The 22,608-nt window shown below is 42.0% G+C and overlaps 1 protein-coding gene across 1 annotated transcript in view; it reads left to right on the forward strand.

Moving 5' to 3' along the window:
- CEP192 (centrosomal protein 192) overlaps positions 1-22,608 on the forward strand; it is a 104,677-nt gene that overhangs the window by 33,057 nt on the left and 49,012 nt on the right. Inside the window, exons 10-19 of the mRNA XM_075271976.1 lie at positions 10,728-10,908; positions 12,665-12,793; positions 14,974-15,083; positions 15,509-15,534; positions 15,669-15,810; positions 16,871-17,001; positions 18,288-18,368; positions 18,553-18,705; positions 21,038-21,164; positions 21,384-21,529. Coding sequence (XP_075128077.1) covers positions 10,728-10,908; positions 12,665-12,793; positions 14,974-15,083; positions 15,509-15,534; positions 15,669-15,810; positions 16,871-17,001; positions 18,288-18,368; positions 18,553-18,705; positions 21,038-21,164; positions 21,384-21,529 — 1,226 coding nt within the window. The remainder of the gene's footprint in view (positions 1-10,727; positions 10,909-12,664; positions 12,794-14,973; positions 15,084-15,508; positions 15,535-15,668; positions 15,811-16,870; positions 17,002-18,287; positions 18,369-18,552; positions 18,706-21,037; positions 21,165-21,383; positions 21,530-22,608) is intronic.

Below are 22,608 nucleotides of genomic sequence, written 5' to 3' on the forward strand. Positions count from 1 at the left end.
GAATTCCGTACTCTGGCCAATCAGCACTGGCTAATGCATTGTATTGGCGTGATGAAGCAGTGCTGAATGTGTGTGCTTAGCACACACATTCAGCTCTACTTCATTGGGCTAATAGAATGCATTGGCCAGCGCTGATTGGCCGAATTCCGTACTCTGGCCAATCAGTGCTGGCCAATGCATTCTATTAGCTTGATGAAGCAGAGTGTGCACAAGGGTTCAAGCGCACCCTCGGCTCTGATGTAGCAGAGCCGAGGCTGCACAAGGGTTCAAGCGCACCCTCGGCTCTGATGTAGGAGAGCCGAGGGTGCACTTGAACCCTTGTGCAGCCTCGGCTCTGCTACATCAGAGCCGAGGGTGCGCTTGAACCCTTGTGCACACTCTGCTTCATCAAGCTAATAGAATGCATTGGCCAGCGCTGATTGGCCAATGTATTCTATTAGCCTGATGAAGTAGAGCTGAATGTGTGTGCTAAGCACACACATTCAGCTCTACTTCATCGGGCTAATAGAATGCATTGGCCAGCGCTGATTGGCCAGAGTACGGAACTCGACCAATCAGCGCTGGCTCTGCTGGAGGAGGCGGAGTCTAAGATCGCTCCACACCAGTCTCCATTCAGGTCCGACCTTAGACTCCGCCTCCTCCAGCAGAGCCAGCGCTGATTGGCCGAATTCCGTACTCTGGCCAATCAGCACTGGCTAATGCATTGTATTGGCGTGATGAAGCAGTGCTGAATGTGTGTGCTTAGCACACACATTCAGCTCTACTTCATCGGGCTAATAGAATGCATTGGCCAATCAGCGCTGGCCAATGCATTCTATTAGCGTGAACTGAGTTTGCACAGGGGTTCTAGTGCACCCTCGGCTCTGCTACATCAGATTGCTACATCTGATGTAGCAGTGCCGAGTGTGCATCAGATGTGTAGTTGAGCAAAACTGACTCAGCACTGCTAAGTCTCTGCATTCGCATAGGAATGCATTGGCCAGCCTTCGGCCAATCAGCGCTGGCTCTGCCGGAGGAGGCGGAGTCTAAGGTCGGACCTGAATGGAGACTGGTGTGGAGCGATCTTAGACTCCGCCTCCTCCAGCAGAGCCAGCGCTGATTGGTCGAGTTCCGTACTCTGGCCAATCAGCGCTGGCCAATGCATTCTATTAGCCCGATGAAGTAGAGCTGAATGTGTGTGCTTAGCACACACATTCAGCTCTACTTCATCAGGCTAATAGAATACATTGGCCAATCAGCGCTGGCCAATGCATTCTATTAGCTTGATGAAGCAGAGTGTGCACAAGGGTTCAAGCGCACCCTCGGCTCTGATGTAGCAGAGCTGAGGGTGCACAAGGGTTCAAGTGCACCCTCGGCTCTCCTACATCAGAGCCGAGGGTGCGCTTGAACCCTTGTGCAGCCTCGGCTCTGCTACATCAGAGCCGAGGGTGCGCTTGAACCCTTGTGCACACTCTGCTTCATCAAGCTAATAGAATGCATTGGCCAGCACTGATTGGCCAGAGTACGGAATTCGGCCAATCAGCGCTGGCCAATGCATCCCTATGGGAAAAAGTTTATCTCACAAAAATCACAATTACACACCCGATAGAGCCCCAAAAAGTTATTTTTAATAACATTCCCCCCTAAATAAAGGTTATCCCTAGCTATCCCTGCCTGTACAGCTATCCCTGTCTCATAGTCACAAAGTTCACATTCTCATATGACCCGGATTTGAAATCCACTATTCGTCTAAAATGGAGGTCACCTGATTTCGGCAGCCAATGACTTTTTCCAATTTTTTTCAATGCCCCCAGTGTCGTAGTTCCTGTCCCACCTCCCCTGCGCTGTTATTGGTGCAAAAAAGGCGCCAGGGAAGGTGGGAGGGGAATCGAATTTTGGCGCACTTTACCACGTGGTGTTCGATTCGATTCGAACATGGCGAACACCCTGATATCCGATCGAACATGTGTTCGATAGAACACTGTTCGCTCATCTCTAATCAATACCTTTTATTTACCATATGAGCGCTTAGTCATGTGTCCCGCGATGTTAAATACACCACGCATGCGCGAATTATGTATGAGCACTCAGTCACGTGCTCCGTAATGGTAATCATACCACGAATATGCATATCACGTATGAGCACTTAGCTATGCGCTTAGTAATGCTAAATATACCACGCACGCGTGAGTCACATATGCGCTACAACTTAGAGCACATTGTTGTGTAGCTTTAATATTTTGCGCGGACATATATGTTCTCCAACCTGAATCGCACCATCTGGCAACACTCCAAGGAATGTAGGGAGCCAAACGAGCTCCACTATATTTAAACCTAGGAGCACACGGCATACAATTTGTATACATCTTCCAGACTGACCGAGCTTTGTGTGAAGGTAAGACTCTCTATGCTCCCCCTTTTTTTGCTGTAGTTGTAAACTAGGGATTATTGGTAGCCACATTGATATAAATAACAACACAATGATGCATGCTAACGATCAGTGTTTGATATGCAATGGCTTTCTATCATGAGATTGAGATGATTTGGCACATTTACTTGTTATTATGTATATATAGATTTTTTTATATTTTAAATGATAAGGTTGGTATATGAGATTTGTTTTACTATTGTTTTATAAATCATGTATTATTATTTTTTGAATTCATTGTATATTTTAACTTAGGCCTAAGTGCTTCTCTGGCCAAAAAAACGTTGAAGTGAATACTTGTTTTATCTATTTTCTAATTAGTTACGCACTTGAGAAAGGGCAGGTGTGCCCGAAACGCGGCGATTTTTTAGCGTTGTGCATCATTGTCTTTTTGAATAAAATCCTGTTGTGACCTGAGAGCGCCGTCTTTCCATTTCATTGAAAACTCTATCTTCCCTGGCCTTGGCCGGTGTCCATCAGACGTGCTGCCTCCTCCACCTGACGGTAAACCCCAAACGTAGTTGTGAGCGATTGTCACAACCTCATCAGGTGAGAGGCCATTTGGTCCTTTTAAATCTTCTGGTTATTTCCACCAAAATTTATCAGACATTCTACACTATATAGTGTGCTCGGTGTCTCTTTTGTTTTTTACTCTGCTATTCTTGGAAGTCTTAGATTCTTAGCCAAAGGGAAGCCAAAATTACATGACTGAACAATTTTTGGGGGATGTGTTAAAAGTTGTTCTTACTGAGACACATGAAACAAGCTTTCAGCTACAATGTCCATTCAGTAATTTCACTGTAGCATTGCAGACTCAGACTGATAAAGAAAGCTGGGTTTCCACCTAGAGGGACTTCGATGTGTGAAAAGAGAGGAAGGAGTGATTCATACTGACGCAAGAAATAGAGTTTTGGCATTTTGAGGATAAAGGGACTGTTCCATATTAAACTCTCCCTTGGAAGAAGGGGTCTCCCTAGCTACTAAATATAAAGTATTAAATTACATCTTGAATCTTTGTACAACAGTGGTCCAGAGAGCCAAATTCAGCATGGAGAGATGGCCACTAGCCGTATTCAACATGTCCATCCTACATGTGTTCAATACTAAATACTTGCTTGACATCAGGTGGTTTTCTCAATCCCTCCGATGGTCTCTCCAAGCATGTAACCCAATGTCATCTTTTATAGATCATGCTGCTCCAGTCCTAAAAATAGCTGCTGATGGATGGTCATGTGATACAATGCAGCAATTTGCACCTCACATTGCAATGTCCTACATCTGAATTAGTTTCCTGTAAATTGTACAAGAGTTGTGCAAGTGCAGATAAAAGTATTACACCTACCTTTTTCTGTACCTGCACAGCTTCTGAACTTATAGGAAACTAATGTATTTCAATGGGATGAGTTCATGTTGAATCACATTGCCTTTTCATCAGCGGCCATATTCAGGATTGGAAAAACTTGCAGTTGGCATAGTAGAATTGGCTTTCAAGGAAGTGTGGCTTCCAGGACTGTCAAAAAAGCACATAACTTTTATAAAAGCAATATATAAGTTAAAGGGGTATTCCCACGTCGCATACTCACCAGTTTTCACTGCTGTAAAATCTTCTTTCTTCCTGGTTTCTTGCATCATTTGGTGGGCGGGGTTTCACATGCAACCTGCTGTTTAGCTCTGCCCCCAAATTAGCATGTAGCTCCGCCCACCGCATAGTGTGATCCTATGGGGTGGCACTAAACACTATATGCACAATATTGGACTATGACGTACAGGCAGGAACAACTTCATTCTGTGTTACATACAGAGACTGCCTGTCTCTGGGAGAACAGAAGACGAGTTCAGAAATGAAAGCAGCTCCTCTCCCCTATCTGAGAGCAGGACCTAGGTCACGTGGTGTAGACACAGGAATAGCTAGATACACAGATAAGTCAGGGCTGTGTCAACAATGAATTGAATAAAGTAAGATAGTGAACAAACAAAGCAGTTTTGCTGAGGCAGTGTATTTAGGAAAAGCCTTACATCCACATTAACAAGCAGTATAGATAGGATCCTTGTGATGGGACAACTCCTTTAATGGTTCATTTTCTCCTTTACACATAAGGCGTGGTTCACATATGCTGATGTGTTCCGTCCGCATGAGGACCCCCTACGGACGGAATACAAGCACAACTGCAAGCGCTGTGCAGTTCAAGCGCACGGGCCCCATAGATTATAATGGGGTCCGTGTGCTTGCCGTGCTCTGCCCGCATGAATCATTTGTGTGGGCAGTGCGCGGCAAGCACACAGACCGCATTACAGTCTATGGGGCCCGTGCGTTTGAACTGCACAGCGCTTGCAGTTGCGCTTGTGTTCCGTCCGTAGGAGTCCTCATGTGGACCCTAACGGACAGAACACATCAACATATGTGAATCGGGCATAAGCGCGTCTCTTGCCCTAACCAATATACCTGCTCCCCTTTTTGTGTGTGTTGCCCTGATCTAAATACACATCCTTACTTCCCTACACCTTTGTCTCATATCACTGATTAACTAAGACTAGAGATGAGCGAATGCTATTTGAAATAGCCGTTTCGAATAGCACGCTCCCATAGAATTGAATGGCCGCTTCCATTGATTTCTAAGGGAGTGTGCTATTCGGAACGGCTGTTGCAAATAGTGTTCGCTCATCTCTAAGGCTTGGTTCACACATCAGTATGCCATCCGTCCGTTTGAATTCAGTTTGAGAGTAAAAACGGACTGATGCACATACTGATTGTATACTGACACCTTTTTATGCTGATAGCAAACGCTGTCATTTGATATTCCGTTCGAGGAGTCCACATGTGGACCGCCCGAACGGAATACTGAACGCATTGACAAGCAGTGAGCAATGAAAGCACACGGACCCCATAGACTATAATGGGGTCTGTGTGTTTTCTGCGCAGTCGCCACATCAGTCATACGGAGAGGAAAGCAGTTCATGAAGTACCACTCTGCAAACAGAATACTGAACGCAGATGTGAACCGGGCCTTAGCCCCGTTTTGATCTGATGACACGGATGATTATAGAGCAGGTCCAATCCTGTGTCATTGGAACACACTGGATGAGAAGTCCCCATAGAGGTGAATGCATCACAGAATGCCCTGGGATCCACATCACATGCACAGTCAGTTAGGGGCCTAAGCTCTCGTGTGCAGGGCCCTCCTCCCTTGTGAATTTCTTACTCTGTAATATCTTATTTTGTCTGTACTTGAACCCTACAATTTGTACAGTGCTGTGGAATATGTTGGCGATATTATTAATTATGAGTGTAGTGGTAGCAAGGTACCACATGTTAGAGGAAGGGATGAGTATGTGGTGACAAGTTGTTTTATAACTGCAGCCATGCTGGACATTGTACATTACACACATGTGCACTGGACTCAGCTCTCATGTGCACATACGAGCGTACAAAACACTATACTGCGTATAGTCGCCCCCTAGGGGCCGCATTCTGGAGCTGTCTGTGAAGTATAAACGGATATAAACCATTCCTCTCACATGGAATGTAACGCGCATGCTCCTCTGAAACTTTAGCCCTTTTGGCGGCAGGACCGCCTTAGCCCCTCCTACCCCGCTGATCACAGGTCAACAGCTGCCAGAAAACTCCGCCCCCTACTGCTGTGTGACTGCTGAATGACGCGCGCTGCAATTTTTGTACAGTTAGAGCCGCCTCCTGTCACAGCTCCGCCCCCCACAGCTGAGCGTTCAGAGCCGGACACCGGAGATTGTTGTGCCGCTCTCCCGCGCTTCAAGGGAGCAACGCGTTTCCGGTGTGCTGTCCCGGGGACCCGGCGCTGCTAGTCAGGTATACGGAATAGATGTGAGTGGGTTACAAAGGCCGGAGAGTGCGGCTGGAGAGGGCGGCTAACTTTGTGGAGTCAGAGCCCGGACAGAGGACGTGGGGGGAGTGTCTGTACGTGTACGTAATCGGAGGACCCTGTGACTGCTCCTGTGTTTACGCTGCGTGTCTTGTCTGTGCGCAGGATTAGTACATGGCTGACATGGTGTAGTCTGTTGTACTTCTGTGTTGTGTGTCATGCACTCACTATAGCTGGACGTGTACATAGAAGTGCCCTATGGTGATTCCCTCTGACTCTTGTCTTCACATAGTCTATCCCCAGTGAGCAGTCCTGGATGTCCCGTGCTTATATTCCTCTATGTGTGGCCCGAATGAGTCATATAAACACCCATGTCCCATGTAAACGCCACTATCAGTTCCAAATTGTTCAGGTATGGGATATGGTTTTGCAGATAGCTCAGGTAATAAAAATATCTTACTTTATCCTGTTGTCCTTCATGTCTTTATGTAAAGGGATCTATCATTAGAATCCCGTTTTCAGTTCCACCATGTTGGAATAGCCTTAAAGAGGACCTTTCACCACTTGGGGCACATACGGTTTTATATACCGCTAGAAGGCTGACAGTGCACACTATTAGCTTTCACGTTCTGTGCCCCAGGTGAAGAGCTATTGTTGCCGGTACCGTAGCTCTTCACCATCAGAAGGGCGTTTTTGACAGTCAGTCAGGAATGCCCTTCCTCATAGTAGCATCTATAGTGCTGTACTGTAAGAGAGAGGCGGAACTCACAGTACAGTGCTATAGGCGCTACTGTGAGGAAGACTTTCCAGCGACACCCTCCATCTTCTTCTGCAGACTGCCTCTTCGTTGCATCTTCATCCAAAAGTACCAGCTGCGCATCTCCTTCGGCCATTTTCCTGTGGCCAAACTGACAATCGTGTAAGAGGCTACAGGAAACTGGTTGACAGACGTTACAGGCGGCGCTTTCGGATGAAGAAGCGGTGTCGAGAGGAAGATGGAAGGTGTTGCTGGAGAGTCTTCAGGCAGCACAGAGGATGCCCCTTTAATATCACTAATAAAAATGAAGATTTTATTTGTGTCACTCTGAGATATCTGCACATCCCTAGCCAATATCTGAACCATCCTCATATCTCTGCCCTCAGTCTAGATCACTGGTTCCCAAACTCTCTTTGGCCCGGGCCACTTTTAGCAAGATTTACCTTAGTTTCTATACTTGGCTCTATTTGTAAAATAAGTCAGTGCAACATTGAAAACCTCCTGAACATTTTGTATTTAGCATCTATCCTCCCTCTTATTCGCCTATATACTGCCTCTATTCTCCTGTCCTCCTATATACTTCCTGTATTCTGCTATCTACCTGTATGGGCTTTTATTCTCTTATGTACTGCCTGTATTCTCCTGTCTACCTGTATAGGCTCTTATTCTTCTATATACTGCCTCTATTCTCCTGTCCTTCTATATACTGCCTCTATTCTGCTGTCTACCTGTATGGACTCTCATTCTCCTTTATACTGCCTGTATTCTGCTGTCTACCTGTATGGGCTCTTATTTTCCTGTATGCCTGTATTCTGCTATCTACCTGTATGGACTTTATTCTCCTATGTACTGCCTATATTCTCCTGTCCTTCTGTATACCGCCTCTATTCTGCTGCATTCCTGTATGGACTCTTATTCTCCTATATATGTCCTATATTCTGCTGTTTACTTGTATGGGCTCTTATTCTCCTGTCCTATACTAAGACATTTTGGGCCAGTTTCTATCCTCTTAGGTGAAGAGGTATTCCCTGCCACTTTCTCGCCCTTGGCTTCCCACTGTAAAGTGAGAGCAGTGTTTGTTTTTTGCCGCTGCTTTCATTTGCTGGTTAGCCCTAGATGAATGGAGCTATTCATCAGAGTATCTTGAGATGCAATATCTAGCAGGCTACTTTTTTTTTTTTTTTTAAAGTATCTACACCTCTGATAGAATATACTGGGTGGTAGGTTCCTGATGGAAATTAATACTGATCCTTGAGGTGGAATCCTCTTCAAAATAAGTGCCAAATTTCTCCATGTGAACATTCCTTTAATGTAGACTTCTACTTTACTGCACAGTCACCACTGTCATGGTGGCTTCTCTGTGCAGAGTGGAGAGGCATCATGGTTATTGGCTCTTGCTGGCAGGAACATGGGGGAGTCATGCCTTCATTGGCAGGAGCTCTTCCTCATTGACTAAGGTAGCCAGAAGTGTGGCAGGTCCACTTTGGGAGACAGTGGTTTAGCTGTTCTTTCCCCTTCTTTGTATACATCTAGTTGTTGAATCCGCCTACTCTTCTTTAAGGTCTGTGGGTAGATGTCTGCAAAATCTGCCTCAAGCCACCAAACTGCATAATATTGCCGAGTAAATATGAGTACGCTGTTTCTTTCATCTCCTGTTGTAGGAAAGTTGTCCATACGTTTCTTAATTGCTGGCTGTAGACAGTTTTTCCTCCTGAGCCCTCCCATACACGTTTACACTCTGCTTGAATAATGCATGTGTTGTCAGTGATGGTAGAGCAGTATGCTTTTGCCAGTGATATTGGGTAGCAACTTAACTGCTGTCAGTGTTGGGATTGTTGAGATCCAACATTAGTCAGACAGATCAACCAAAATGTATTGGCACATTTACATAGCCCCTTAACAATTCAGGGAGTTGTGTTTGGGTAAACTGATGGTCTGTGGGGGTTCTGACTGTAAGACCCCAGCTGATTTAAAATCGATGGTTACCCAGTTTTTAATAATGATGGCTTCTCATTAGGATAGGCCACGAATACTAGATCCTTGAGGGTCCATCACCTCTGATACAGATGTTGGACCCATGCTTACTTGGCATAAAAACTATAGATGCAAGCGTAGGAATCTAATTGCTGCCCCATAGACTTCAATGAGACAATAAGACAGCGCTGCAGTAACTACCCTCACCAGTTTGTAGGGTGAGTGAGCAGCATGGCTCATGGTATGTCAATGTAACCAAGAGCCGCACTGTCTCTGTACAGGTGATTTGTGTTTCGGACCACTGTTGATCTACAATAATAGAAACTGGATAACCCCTTTAAGCATAGACCCTCAGTTTTTAAAAGGTGGATAACTCCTTTCACTTTTACCAGCTCACAGTTTTGCAGGAAGGGTATTACTTGAAAAGCTGTTCAACCAGTAACAGAAAAACAAGTAGTAACCAATAATTGTGGCAGCACCCTTAGGAGTTGGCAGTGGTTTATCAAAGATAACATTTCAGGGCAAAATAATAAATCCTCAAATGGCATCTTTATTACCAGTGATGTTTAGTGGGGTCGAGAATCAGAGTTCATTGCAGCTTGCCTGTCCCCGCGGCCTTTCTACCTACCGCCTTGCTCTGGCTCCCCCGCTGTCCCGCACCCGTTTCGTCCTCCACGATGATACTCCTTCCCTGACTCGCATCCCCCCTCTTTATCTCACGCAGTACCGTCAGCCAACGGAGTGAAAGGCTGAAGGGCCTGAGATGACATTATCTCAGGTCCTTCAGTGACTTACTCCGTGAAAATCACCGGTCGTGGCGGCGAAGTCCGGTGGTGTACGTGGATTTAAAGAAGTCTATCTTTCAATCCCGGACCCAAGTAACGTGTGTGGGAAATTTCAAGCTAATCTGTTCGTCTGTATGATTGAGAAACAAACATCCAAACACACAAACTTTCAGATTTATAATAGTAGGATAGGATTTGTAAAAGGAGTGGTCTGGATCTGAATTATATGCAGTTGCAACTCGAGAATGATGCGCTGCATCAGCAGAAAACCTCTCTCCTGTCTGTCTAGCCTTCAGCTATAATCTAGAGAAAAAAAGGTAGCAAGAAGCCGTTTTTGAGAAATCGTTTGATTTGTGGACTTAAGATCACAATGATTTAAGCCTCTATCTTTACCATACTGAGTATTCTTAGAATGAAGAGACCACAAAAAAGGGCTTCTCACTGGATCTCCAAAAAGCATGATGAGCTTGAAGGTATTTAAAACCAAGTGGATAGACCAACTGATGATAGTGGTTTTATTATTTAAAACATGCAATAAAAAGCTAAAAAAATGTACATGGAAGGGTGTTCACAAAACCAAGATTTTTTTTAAGGGTTGTCTTACTCATGGGGGAGGGGAAAATTCATCCACAGCATATTGTCTTCATCAACAAAACAAAACCATTACTGTAATCACGCAATAAAAATTCCTCATTATAAATCACAATGTCACACAGCTGCATTGTTATTAATTATGGTGAATACGGTCGCCTAGCAGATTTCTTTCCGCATTCATGATCAGTAATGATTAGAATGATGATCTTTGGAATCCTATTGCTTCTTTGGCACCAATTGTTGGACAACCCAGCCTAAATTTCGTCCAATTCTCTAGATTAAACTGACATAAAAATGCCTTCTGTTTGTGTCCAACAATAAATATGTACATTGCAACTTTCCAATGTAACTTTTTTTTTTTTTTATTTGTCTAGCGGAGAACCCTACAATGACTGAACATTTCAAGAACATAGAAGATGAAACTTTTCCAAGCTTTTTATCTGATTCAATTAATAGCAACCTCAGTGACGCTCTTGGAAATTGTACACTTTCCTCAAATTTAGGTCTGCCTGTTGCCGCATCTACTGTTGCTAAAGCTCGTGCTGGTTTTGACCGGTAAGTCTTATAATATTTAGTTTTATTAAAACCATCCGTATGGTACATATATGTTCATGGTATGATTTAGTGTTAAAGGGATTCAATAATTTAAAACTGAATTTTTTTTCTCCCTAATACATAGGAATAGCCTTAAGAAAGGCTATTCTTCTCCTACCCTTAGATGTTATCTCGCCACCACCATTGCATAGATATCCCGATTTTCATTGGTATGCAAATGAGTTTTGTCACAGCACTGGGGGCGTCCCCATTGCTGTGAGAAAACTCTCCAGCTACGGTCTCTTTTTCCTCTGGAAAGCCCTCTCCACGATGTCTTCTTCCGAAGGCTTCTTTTGGCTTTAGATGGCGTGCATGTACAGTCGTCTCTGCCATTGGGCAGAGCCGACTGTGCATGTCTGCGGCCATTTTCTTGTGGCCGCTTACAGTAAGCCCGTAAGTGAAAAGCCAGTAATTGAATTCCTAACAAAGTAAATATGCAGCAAACTCTACCCTTTCGTACTATTAGTATCCCCAAAATTTAACCTTCCTCTGTCCCCGCTCCCACATTACCCCACATGATATGATGTCTTTTCAGGCTAACTTTATTTGTCCAAGCTCCATCCACATGTTACAGGACACCACTAGTGACGGCTCATACAGTTATAATGACAATAACCTCTATTACAAAATTGTCTGAACACTGTATAAGCAAAGCCGCCCCTGCTACTTCTTGTGTCACCCCCGCTACCTCATAGATTGTAAGCTCTTGCGAGCAGGGCCCTCAGTCCCATTGTGTGAAATGACTTTCTTTGTAATGTATCTGTCTGTATTTGAACCCTACAAATTGTACAGCGCTGCGGAATATGTTGGCACTATATAAATAAAATTTATTATTGTATATTAATTATACAATATTAGAAATTGTATAATATAATTACTCACAATGGCTGCCAAAGACATATCTGTCTTTGTGTCTTATCAGGGCATTTAGACATTCTGGAAGTAGTTAAACCTTGCAAGACCTCTCTTGGCTTTGCTCAAGTCGGGATTATCTGAGCCAGAACTGAGAAGCTCTAGTAAAATGGCGATATAAAGTATAAAGAAACTAATCACTTCGGTGGATGGTTGGCTGGATATGAGATTTTCCTGAGTCAGCTTCTTTTATGTGAGATTTTTAGAAAGTTTGCCTATAGAATATGTAGCAGTTGGTTAAATTTAGAAGTGACCATCTGGCTTCTTCTGTTCCTTCCACACACCTCCCGAATAGCCATTAATAATCAAAGCATTCTCGGCTGAATTCCTTTGAAAACCTTGGCCCTCTCTGGCTATGCTGAGCGAAGGTTAACTATAAAACTAATGTTTAGCCTTGATATTTTTTCATTGGTAATGTAAAGCTTGTGATTTTGGGCTGCACAGTCAGTAAGTGTTGCCGTGAGGGACTTTGCTTCCGCATCTCAAAGACCATACTCTGCCTTCATTTTTTTTTTTTTATATAACCTGCTTGCGTGATTTGGAGGTTGTCATGTGTAAAAACATCATTTAGCCTATAGGTTTTCATTCTTTATGCATTAACAATATTTCTTTGTATGTGGTGTAATATATTTAATTTGAATTTTATATAACCTTTAGCTCATATTTTAAGTAGAACAAGCAGAATTATTTCCAAATGTCAATAGTCAAGAAGACTAATTTTGTTGGCTTGAACCAGGTGGCCATTACTATAACACAGCCTTATAAATGTATATTGCTGAATTGTCTTGTTTTCTTTTGTTCACAGCTCTTTGGATATTCAAGCTTCATATATAGAGAATGAAAAATTGCTGCTTCCATCAAGCTATACTTCTAGCTTAGGTCACTCTGGAGGAGAACAGAAACAGAAATTTGTTCTTAGCTTTAAGGATGATTTGTAAGTTTAAAGGGTCTTCTCCTATTGACATGAACTCCTCCAAAGTATCACAGCTTTGTTGCAAATCCTGTTTTTACTAAGATTTTGTCAAGTGGGTGGGATTAATAGGGGGTCAGGCTGCACCATCAATGTGATAGATTTGAGATCATATTAAAGGAGTTGGCCACTTTCAGACCAATATTGACAAACAAATGTACAATAAAAAGATATACAATTTTCCAATATATTTTCTGTATCAAGTCCTCACGGTTTTCTAGATTTCGGCTTGCTGTAATTCATTCTGTTACTTCTAGAGGATAAAACTGACCATGGTCATGTGATTTACAGTCCATGGTCATGTGATGAGCACACAGGTGCACAGCTGATTACCAGGCTGATGTCTGATTACTGGGCTGTGACTGTAACAAGCGGCACCTGTGTCCTCATCACATGACCATGGACTGTAAATCACATGACCATGGTCAGAGTTTTATCCTCTAGAAGTAACAGAATGAATGACAGCAAGCCGAAATCTAGAAAACCGTGAGGAATAGATACAGAAAGTATATTGGAAAATTGTATATCTTTTTATTGTACATTTGTTTGTCAATATTGGTCTGAAAGTGGCCAACCCCTTTAAATCTGTCCTGTTCCATAATATATTTATTGCAGCTAGTTGAGATGACATGATTTGCTTTCACTAATCTTAAAAAGATTTTAATGTCTGCTTCTACCTAAGAAAAAATGTCAGACTACAAAAAGCATATAACTGCACAGCAAATGGTTTTGTTCGGTGCCTCTTTAATGCAAGGGTTTGGCCATAACTTTTGATTCCTCTGGTATGTTAGAAAGGTATGCTTTTACATAGCCTGACAGTGTGGCATACTAGGAAGTGTGGAACACCATCACACACATCGATCTTAGTAAGGGGCGTTCACATGACCGCCACTGTGTGCCCTGGGGTTTCCGTCCTAATCCCCAGGGAAACTGGACAGAGGACGGTTTGCCAGAAGTCAGCTTTAGGGTGCATGCACACTACGTAACGCCGGGCGTGTATGAGAGCCGTACACGCCGGCGTTACAGCAGGGCTGCCGAGCACTTCCCATTCACTTCAATGGGAGCGCTCGTAAACGCCGCTGTTACGAACGCTCCCATTGAAGTGAATGGGAAGTGTTCGGCAGTCTGCTGTAATGCCGGCGTGTACGGCTCTCATACACGCCCGGCGTTACGTAGTGTGCATGCACCCTTAAACCCATTCATTTTGATAGGTTTTTAAAGTTGACTGCCGGTGTCCATATGCTGCCTCTCCGCCTGGAAACTGTTTTTTTTTTTTTTTTTTCTTTCTTTTTTAAACGGACACAAAGTCCTGCAAGTACAACTTTGTGTCTGTACAAATAAAAGAGTTTTAATGAATGGGTTTTAAAGCTGACTGCCGGTAAACCCCGGGACGGATGGCGGCGCTAGAATGAACGTCCCCTTATTGTCATGTGATGTTACAGGGGTTGTTCATAACCTATGCTCAAGATAGGTTATCAATATTAGATCAGTGAGGGTGTGACACCGTTTGAAGAGGCCATGTTGCTCATAGGAACATGGTGACCTCTTCACTGTTTACATGACGTTACCTGTTTCATAGTGGCTGCTTAACAAAAATCACAGCCTCCTCCCATAGATGTGAAAGGGATGAAAGTGTAATGGCATTGCACGACCAGATAGGTCATCAGTACAAATGAATTGGACAACTTCTTTAATTCTGGTGACAGCTGTTTATCCTGATTCCATCATGGAACCTTTCTTCCTTGTGCTAGGGTCTGTTCCTAGATGAGAACAGACCCCATTATTGTCCCAGCAGCCCTGAGGATGCTGGCTTTCCAGCAACAGATGTCTGGCTGATATAAAGTATTTTAAATATAGGAATCGTCTGGGTTATTTAGTTTCAGCTGACTGCAGCCGCTCAATTGCCATTCTATTATTCTTTATATTACATTTTCCCTGTTGAACTCTTTTAAGGATAAATATATTTCTAAATAACACACATTTTCCTCCCCCCTCAGCCTATAATAGAAAGGGGGCTAGAGTTAAACCGGCAAGGTATTCCTGAGATTTTAATAATTATTTTCTTGGACCTATGTTTTTGTAGGAAATATAAGTAAAAGTTATATTTTGCTTATCATGGCATTCTTTTTATTTTTTTACAATAGAGGAGACTTGAGTGCGTTTATTGGATCCAACAATGTTAAAACTCAGTTGCAGAAAGCTGAATTATCAGAGCAAAAGTTGCAAGAGGAGCCATCTCCAAGTCAAAGAAATGGTATTTAAATTTTTTATTCTCATTTATTGTATGAGCAAGCAGCTGGTGATTCTTCTTTAAAGCTTGTGAAGTCGTATTATTGGAATAGAATACGGAGTTGTCTACAGCTGGCCAACTGGTGCAGGGACTGAGAGATTTATAAAGAGGCTGCGGCTTCCTCATAAATCTGTCGGAGGTCCCGATGTCAGAATGAAAATCTACACTAGGTAGTAACTGGCAAAAATTTCCTACTAACTAACACCAAGAAACTGGTGTGAGTTTTAGTAAATCAGCCGGCTGTAGTGTGCCTATTGGTAAAGTATGGCCGTTGAGGCTCCGCTTAAGTATCAGGTTTCTGGCATAGAGGGAATGATAAATTACGGTAGATCTATAACTTATAAATATCTAATTTAATTTTTCTGTTTATTATTCAATTTTTTTTTCAGACTTTTCACAAAGCAAGAAAGACCGTGTAAGTATTGCCATTTGTTTGTGTGTTTCTTTATAGCAGATACTGTATAATAACTGTTGTATAAGTGCAATATTTTGCAGTCTTTATTTTCTCCGTATTGAAGCAATTTATATCCTAGTTTAATCCATTTTTAGGTGTCCAGCACACACAGCTTATCTAAAGGTACAGAGAGAGAAATGCAAAGTTTACCAGTTGTGGATTTTGGTTCATCAGCCGCCAGCTTCTTAGAAAATGAAAAATTACTATCAATTGCAAGCTTAGATGGTAGCTCTTCAGGTAACTGTATGACTTTTGCTTATTTAATGTTTATGGTACTGACTTCTACTAATAAAAGTACATTTATATATGGTCTAGTAATTTCATGGTGGTTGAGATTAAAGAAACAGCTGAGCTGGTTTAGTTCATTTTCCTTATCTCATAAAGAATGTTAGGCTAATCCAGCTCTGCTATATCCTTTCTGTAATACTGGCCTCCTGTGGTTTTTACATCCAGGTGGGATGCTGGCAGTTGTTCCCTGTTCTCACCTCTGGGGTGCAGATGTTGCAGAGTTAATCCAATTTTCTCCAATAGGTCAAACTGCTGTAGCATGATATCTTATCACAGAAGACAAAAAAACAATGAAAAGTCATTGAAAGTCGCTTTCCAATAACTTTTCATTGGCTTTTGTTTTCTTTGATAAGATATAATGCTGAAGTAGTTTAAGCAATTGCAGAAATCTGGATTAAATCTGACGTCTGAACGTCATAAATGTGTGAGCCGAGAATACATGGCCACAAATACCCAAAATTCCTAACACTTGCGCACTTTACACAGTGGAGGAGGTCGTTGAAGTGACTTAAGCCTAATTTGTTGGCATATTTCAACCTCTTAAATGGACAAGTCAAATCTGCACATGTTATGAGCAGGCATAGATGTGAGCCAGAAATCTGCAGCATTTTTATTTAGGGGTTGTCACAAGAAGCTGGCCTTGGTCAGTAAGCCCTTTTGAAGCGTATAGATTAGATTCCCTCTTAGGAACATTCTGAGCTACAGTAGAAAGTTATTCTGTATGAGCTGCTCTTGTTCTATTGCATGGATTGCCATTCATCTAAATGTCCACCATGTAACACTACGTTTCTGCTGCGGGGAAAATGCTTGGTGGCTACTTGCTCCAGGTCCTGCTCCCAATACCTGGACCACATGGCCACATTTTCATCTAAAGTAAGTCTCCTTGCAGACAGCTGCCACTTTTTCTGTCACTTTTCACAAATTGAGCAAGCACTGCGAAATAAAAGGCTTTGATAACTTTTTAGTTTTTGTCCGTATGAGGAAAACTGTGGTTTATGATGTTTCACAGATGAGTTGGATGATGAAGAATTTTTTGATGACCAACTGGAGGCCTACTTTAAAAAACTTCTGCCACCAGGAATGCATCGTGGAGTTATTGAGGGACAAGAAATTCAAGATTCCAAAAGATCATCATATACGGTAAAAAAAAAATTGATGGACTTAAACCATGAATATTTCTGTTTGTTGGCTTTGTGGAAGTTGTTGTCTTAATGTTATGTGATACTTCTGAGGCTGATGAGTATGTGTGAAGCCTCTAATTCTCTTTAAGCTTCGGTACAGTGTTTAGCAATATAGAAGAACAGATAAGTCAGTATATTAAGGGCAAATATACGGGCCTTTATAGCTGAACATATGCATCAGTATGCAGGCAACGTAACTTGAAGCTTTTTGGTGAAAGGTGACATTTACGAGACTACTCTGTGTCACAGACCACCTTGGTGAGCTATATTTAGAACAATTTTTACACCATTAGGGTTGCAAAGTACCGTATATCAGATGTTACTTCTTTTTGTGTGGCATTTGCAGCATGTGCTCAGTTTACTGAAAGCTGTAGTTATCTTTTATTTTAATTTGTCTTATTTGCCCTGTATGTTACAAATTTTGTATTTATGATGTTTACTGTTTTAAACTAGTTTTAATGGTACATATTATTTATTATTATTATTTATTTATATAGCACCATTAATTCCATGGTGCTTTACATTTGGGGGTTACATACAATACACAGAATATACAGGTAGATATAATACTAACAGTGACCGATTGGCACAGTGGGGTAGAGGGCCCTGCCCGCGAGGGCTTACAATCTATGAGGGAAGGGGGAGAGACAGAAGGAGAGGGGGAGACTAAACAGATGTCAGTGAGGTGATAGTGTTATTGGAGGTTGTAGGCCTTCCTGAATAGGTGAGTCTTCAGGGCCTTCTTGAATCCTGTGATTGTGGGGATCAGTCTTATGTGTCTTGGTAAGGGGTTCCAGAGTATGGGGGATGCACGGGAGAAATCTTGGAGGCGGTTGTGTGAGGAGCGGATGAGAGCAGAGCGGAGTAGGAGGTCATTGGAGGATCTGAGGTTGCGTGTGGGCAGGTAGCGGGAGATTAGGTCAGAGATATATGGAGGGGACAGGTTGTGGATGGCTTTGTATGTTAGCGTTAGTAGCTTGAAATCAATTCGCTGGGCTATAGGTAGCCAGTGGAGGGATTGGCAGAGGGGAGCAGCCGATGAAGATCGGGGGGAGAGGTGAATTAAACGAGCAGCACAGTTTAAGGTGGACTGGAGGGGGGAGAGGGTGTTTGCTGGGAGTCCATGGAGAAGGGTTAAATCAGTATTAAATATTAAATCAGTTTGTGGATTTATATCTGAGCTGTAATAGTACATAGTCTGTTTATTGTGCTGAAAATGCCTTTTTTTTTTTTTCTCCTCCTAAGACAAGAAACAGTTTTCCACCTACTGGATTGAAAACAGAATCTGAATGTGTGAAACATTTTGAGAACTATGACGTTAACATGGTTTGTTCTTATTCTGTTTTGTTTGCAAATTTTTTAAAAATTTCAATTTTTAAAAATTCTAATTAAGAAAAATGTATATATGGTTTGAACATATTTTTCTTTTTAAAACTTCAAAAAAAAACAAAACACCTTTTTTTCCCCCAAATATATGGTGTATTTTTAATACATTTTGTACTATGTTCAGGATGATTTCCAGCTACCTAAGGTACGCTTGGCTGCCACAGGCATGGATTCGACCCCAGCTAGTGATGATGATGATGTGGAGCTTGAGCTTGAAAAAGCTGCACAACAGCACTTGAAAAGAGAACATTTCTTGGGCAGCGCAAGTATATCTATGGTATGTTATTAAATTATTAGGTGATATGTGCCTTATTTACCGGTGCTTAAAATGAAGATTTGGCTTTATGTGATGTACAAGTGTTACTTTCCAACATTTTGTGCATGTACCATACTCTCCTCTTTCTTTGAGCTTTTGAATACAGCAGGGCTATAGGAAATACTTGTTAAGATTGTTTCTGTAGATTATAAGAAGTTTCACATGTCGGTGTAATCAGTTTTTATTAAATATTCAGAAGAGAACAGGGTAAATGCAAAGTGCAAAATACAAACAACGGTGCAAACATCATGGTAATACTTGTGCAAAAGTTTCACCTATAATTTGAAATTTTTGCTATAAAGAACCAGTTAGATCCATCTTGATGGAAAAATGTACTTTCTCATTAATATGCACAGCACCGTGGGGTAGGACCGGCCACTAGGGAGGAATCCTTCAGATAGCTGATTTTCTTACTGAATCTGACATAAATCAGATTGAAATGGTTCCTGGCTGTGTCATGATTTGGTGCTCTCCTTCCATTTTCTATCTTTGTGATAACAGTAGTGGGTAAGCTGTCGTACCTAGCAGATTGTGCAGGTGGGAACTGTTTTGGTTAGCAGTAAGAAGGGTGTAATTGAGGAAAGCGCAAGCAAGCCTATTTGTAAGGAGTGAATACATAGGCTGTGTATAAGACAACTAGTAATAATATAATAATAAATTTTATTTATATAGCGCCAACATATTCCGCAGCGCTGTACAATTTGTAGGGTTCAAATACAGACTGAAAGATACATTACAAAGAAAATCATTTCACACAATGGGACTGAGGGCCCTGCTCGCAAGAGCTTACAATCTATGAGGTAGAGGGGGTGACACAAGAGGTAGCAGGGGCGGTATTGCTTATGCAGAGGTCAGACACTTTTGTAATAGATACACAAAACTAAGTATAGGGCAAACAGTTGGCAGAGCCACAAGAATGAAACACTATGCTAAAAAAGCGCACTGCCACAAAAATGTTTTTAGCAAAAATATATATCAAACTTTATTTAAATACATGTAAAACATATGTAAAGAACAAAATAACAATTGGGGTGGTACAACCATACAACAATGGAGGCCCAATTAAAGTAATAACATATATTGGCAAATACTAAACACTCTCATTGTATACATATAAAGGTATATACAATATCCATAGTTATTTAGAGTGCATATACACCAGAGAATAACATAGTATGAAGTGGTTAATTACCTATGGGGGGACCTCCATGTAGTGGGGCGCGTTCACTACATGGAGGTCCCCCCATAGGTAATTAACCACTTCATACTATGTTATTCTCTGGTGTATATGCACTCTAAATAACTATGGATATTGTATATACCTTTATATGTATACAATGAGAGTGTTTAGTATTTGCCAATATATGTTATTACTTTAATTGGACCTCCATTGTTGTATGGTTGTACCACCCCAATTGTTATTTTGTTCTTTACATATGTTTTACATGTATTTAAATAAAGTTTGATATATATTTTTGCTAAAAACATTTTTGTGGCAGTGCGCTTTTTTAGCATAGTGTTTCACTTTTGTAATAGAGGTGACTGTCATTGCATAAACATAAGACTTTATGAGCCGTCGACAGTCGTGTCCTTTAACATGTGGATGGAGCTTGGACCTATGGAGTTAGCATGAGATGACATCATATCATGTGGGGAAATGTGGGAGCGGGGACAGAGGAGGGTTAAGGGTTTACGTTAGACATTGTGATAGGCTTGTCTGAAAAGATGCATCTTTAGTTTGCTTTTGAAACTGTAGAAATTGGGAGTTAATCTGATTGTCCGGGGTAGAGCATTTCAGAAAAGTGGTGCAACTCGGGAGAAGTCTGGTATACGAGCGTGGGAGGTTCTGATAATAGAGGACGTAAGTGTTAGGTCATCGAGCAGCATCCTGAACACAGACCACTCCCTTCCAGCATGTATTATAAGGAGGGGCCAAAATGTGAAATTCTGAGCTTATCGGGGTATTTGAAATAAATGAGGCAATGAAACCTAAAACAAGTCGTTACCTTGATTTATATATAAATAAGTCTATTATACGGCACCCATAGTCTGTCATGGGCCAATAAACTCCAATAAAAAAAATAAATTTATTTTTTGAGAAATCCATGTGCTTCGTTATATTACAGATTCCACATATGTCAGTAAGGTAACAAGTTCATGTTCTTGCACACCATCATTTAAAAAGATTAAAAGCATTTTATGTAGGACTGGCAGTGCCTTCAGGTTTGTACTTGGGTACATAGTGACACATTCTAGTAGAGACTTTTTATTTTTTTTATATATTCATAAACAGGCTGAAGAACAACATAGACCAAGTTTTCGTCCAGGCTTAGAGGGTGGCAGCTCAGAGGAGGAATCTTCAAATGAAAAGCAAAATGTTCCTGATGTGTCAGCTTGTAGACAATCTGCAGAAGGCTATGGTATGTGTTCACCTAGAGTATTTCTGTTTGGTTTCTTTTCCTCTTATTTCAGCGTATCTTAAATAGATTATCTGTTAATCCTCTAAGGAAATTGCATACAACTGTAAATTACTGCAAAATATGATTGCAGAGGAGAAATGGAATACATTTTACGTTTAGATTTGTAGTTTTTCAGCCATGTGTTGCTTGCTGTGCTGAGAATGAGTTCAATTCTTCCAGGTGTTGAAATTGAAGATAGAAACAGTGGAAATGTTGATGGACCAAGTATTTCTCAGGCATCAAAATCACTGGTATGTGAACTGCAGAGCAAAGATATGGCTACCCGAAATATAGCTGGAGAGGAAAGTACAGCTTTGATAAAGCAGGTAAATAACTAAGGCAATGTTCACACTGACTTAATCTATCATTATTAGAGATGAGCGAACACTAAAATGTTCGAGGTTCGAAATTCGATTCGAACAGCCGCTCACTGTTCGAATGTTCGAATGGGTTTCGAACCCCATTATAGTCTATGGGGAACATAAACTCGTTAAGGGGGAAACCCAAATTCGTGTCTGGAGGGTCACCAAGTCCACTATGACACCCCAGGAAATGATACCAACACCCTGGAATGACACTGGGACAGCAGGGGAAGCATGTCTGGGGGCATAAAAGTCACTTTATTTCATGGAAATCCCTGTCAGCTTGCGATTTTCGCAAGCTAACTTTTCCCCATAGAAATTCTATTAGCCCGATGAAGTAGAGCTGAATGTGTGTGCTAAGCACACACATTCAGCACTGCTTCATCACGCCAATACAATGCATTAGCCAGTGCTGATTGGCCAGAGTACGGAATTCGGCCAATCAGCGCTGGCCAATGCATTCTATTAGCTTGATGAAGCAGAGTGTGCACAAGGGTTCAAGCGCACCCTCGGCTCTGATGTAGCAGAGCTGAGGGTGCACAAGGGTTCAAGTGCACCCTCGGCTCTCCTACATCAGAGCCGAGGGTGCGCTTGAACCCTTGTGCAGCCTCGGCTCTGCTACATCAGAGCCGAGGGTGCGCTTGAACCCTTGTGCACACTCTGCTTCATCAAGCTAATAGAATGCATTGGCCAGAGTACGGAATTCGGCCAATCAGCGCTGGCCAATGCATCCCTATGGGAAAAAGTTTATCTCACAAAAATCACAATTACACACCCGATAGAGCCCCAAAAAGTTATTTTTAATAACATTCCCCCCTAAATAAAGGTTATCCCTAGCTATCCCTGCCTGTACAGCTATCCCTGTCTCATAGTCACAAAGTTCACATTCTCATATGACCCGGATTTGAAATCCACTATTCGTCTAAAATAGAGGTCACCTGATTTCGGCAGCCAATGACTTTTTCCAATTTTTTTCAATGCCCCCGGTGTCGTAGTTCCTGTCCCACCTCCCCTGCGCTGTTATTGGTGCAAAAAAGGCGCCA

The sequence above is a fragment of the Leptodactylus fuscus genome, chromosome 4 (assembly GCF_031893055.1).
Source record: "Leptodactylus fuscus isolate aLepFus1 chromosome 4, aLepFus1.hap2, whole genome shotgun sequence".
Classification (NCBI taxonomy): Eukaryota; Metazoa; Chordata; class Amphibia; order Anura; family Leptodactylidae; genus Leptodactylus; species Leptodactylus fuscus.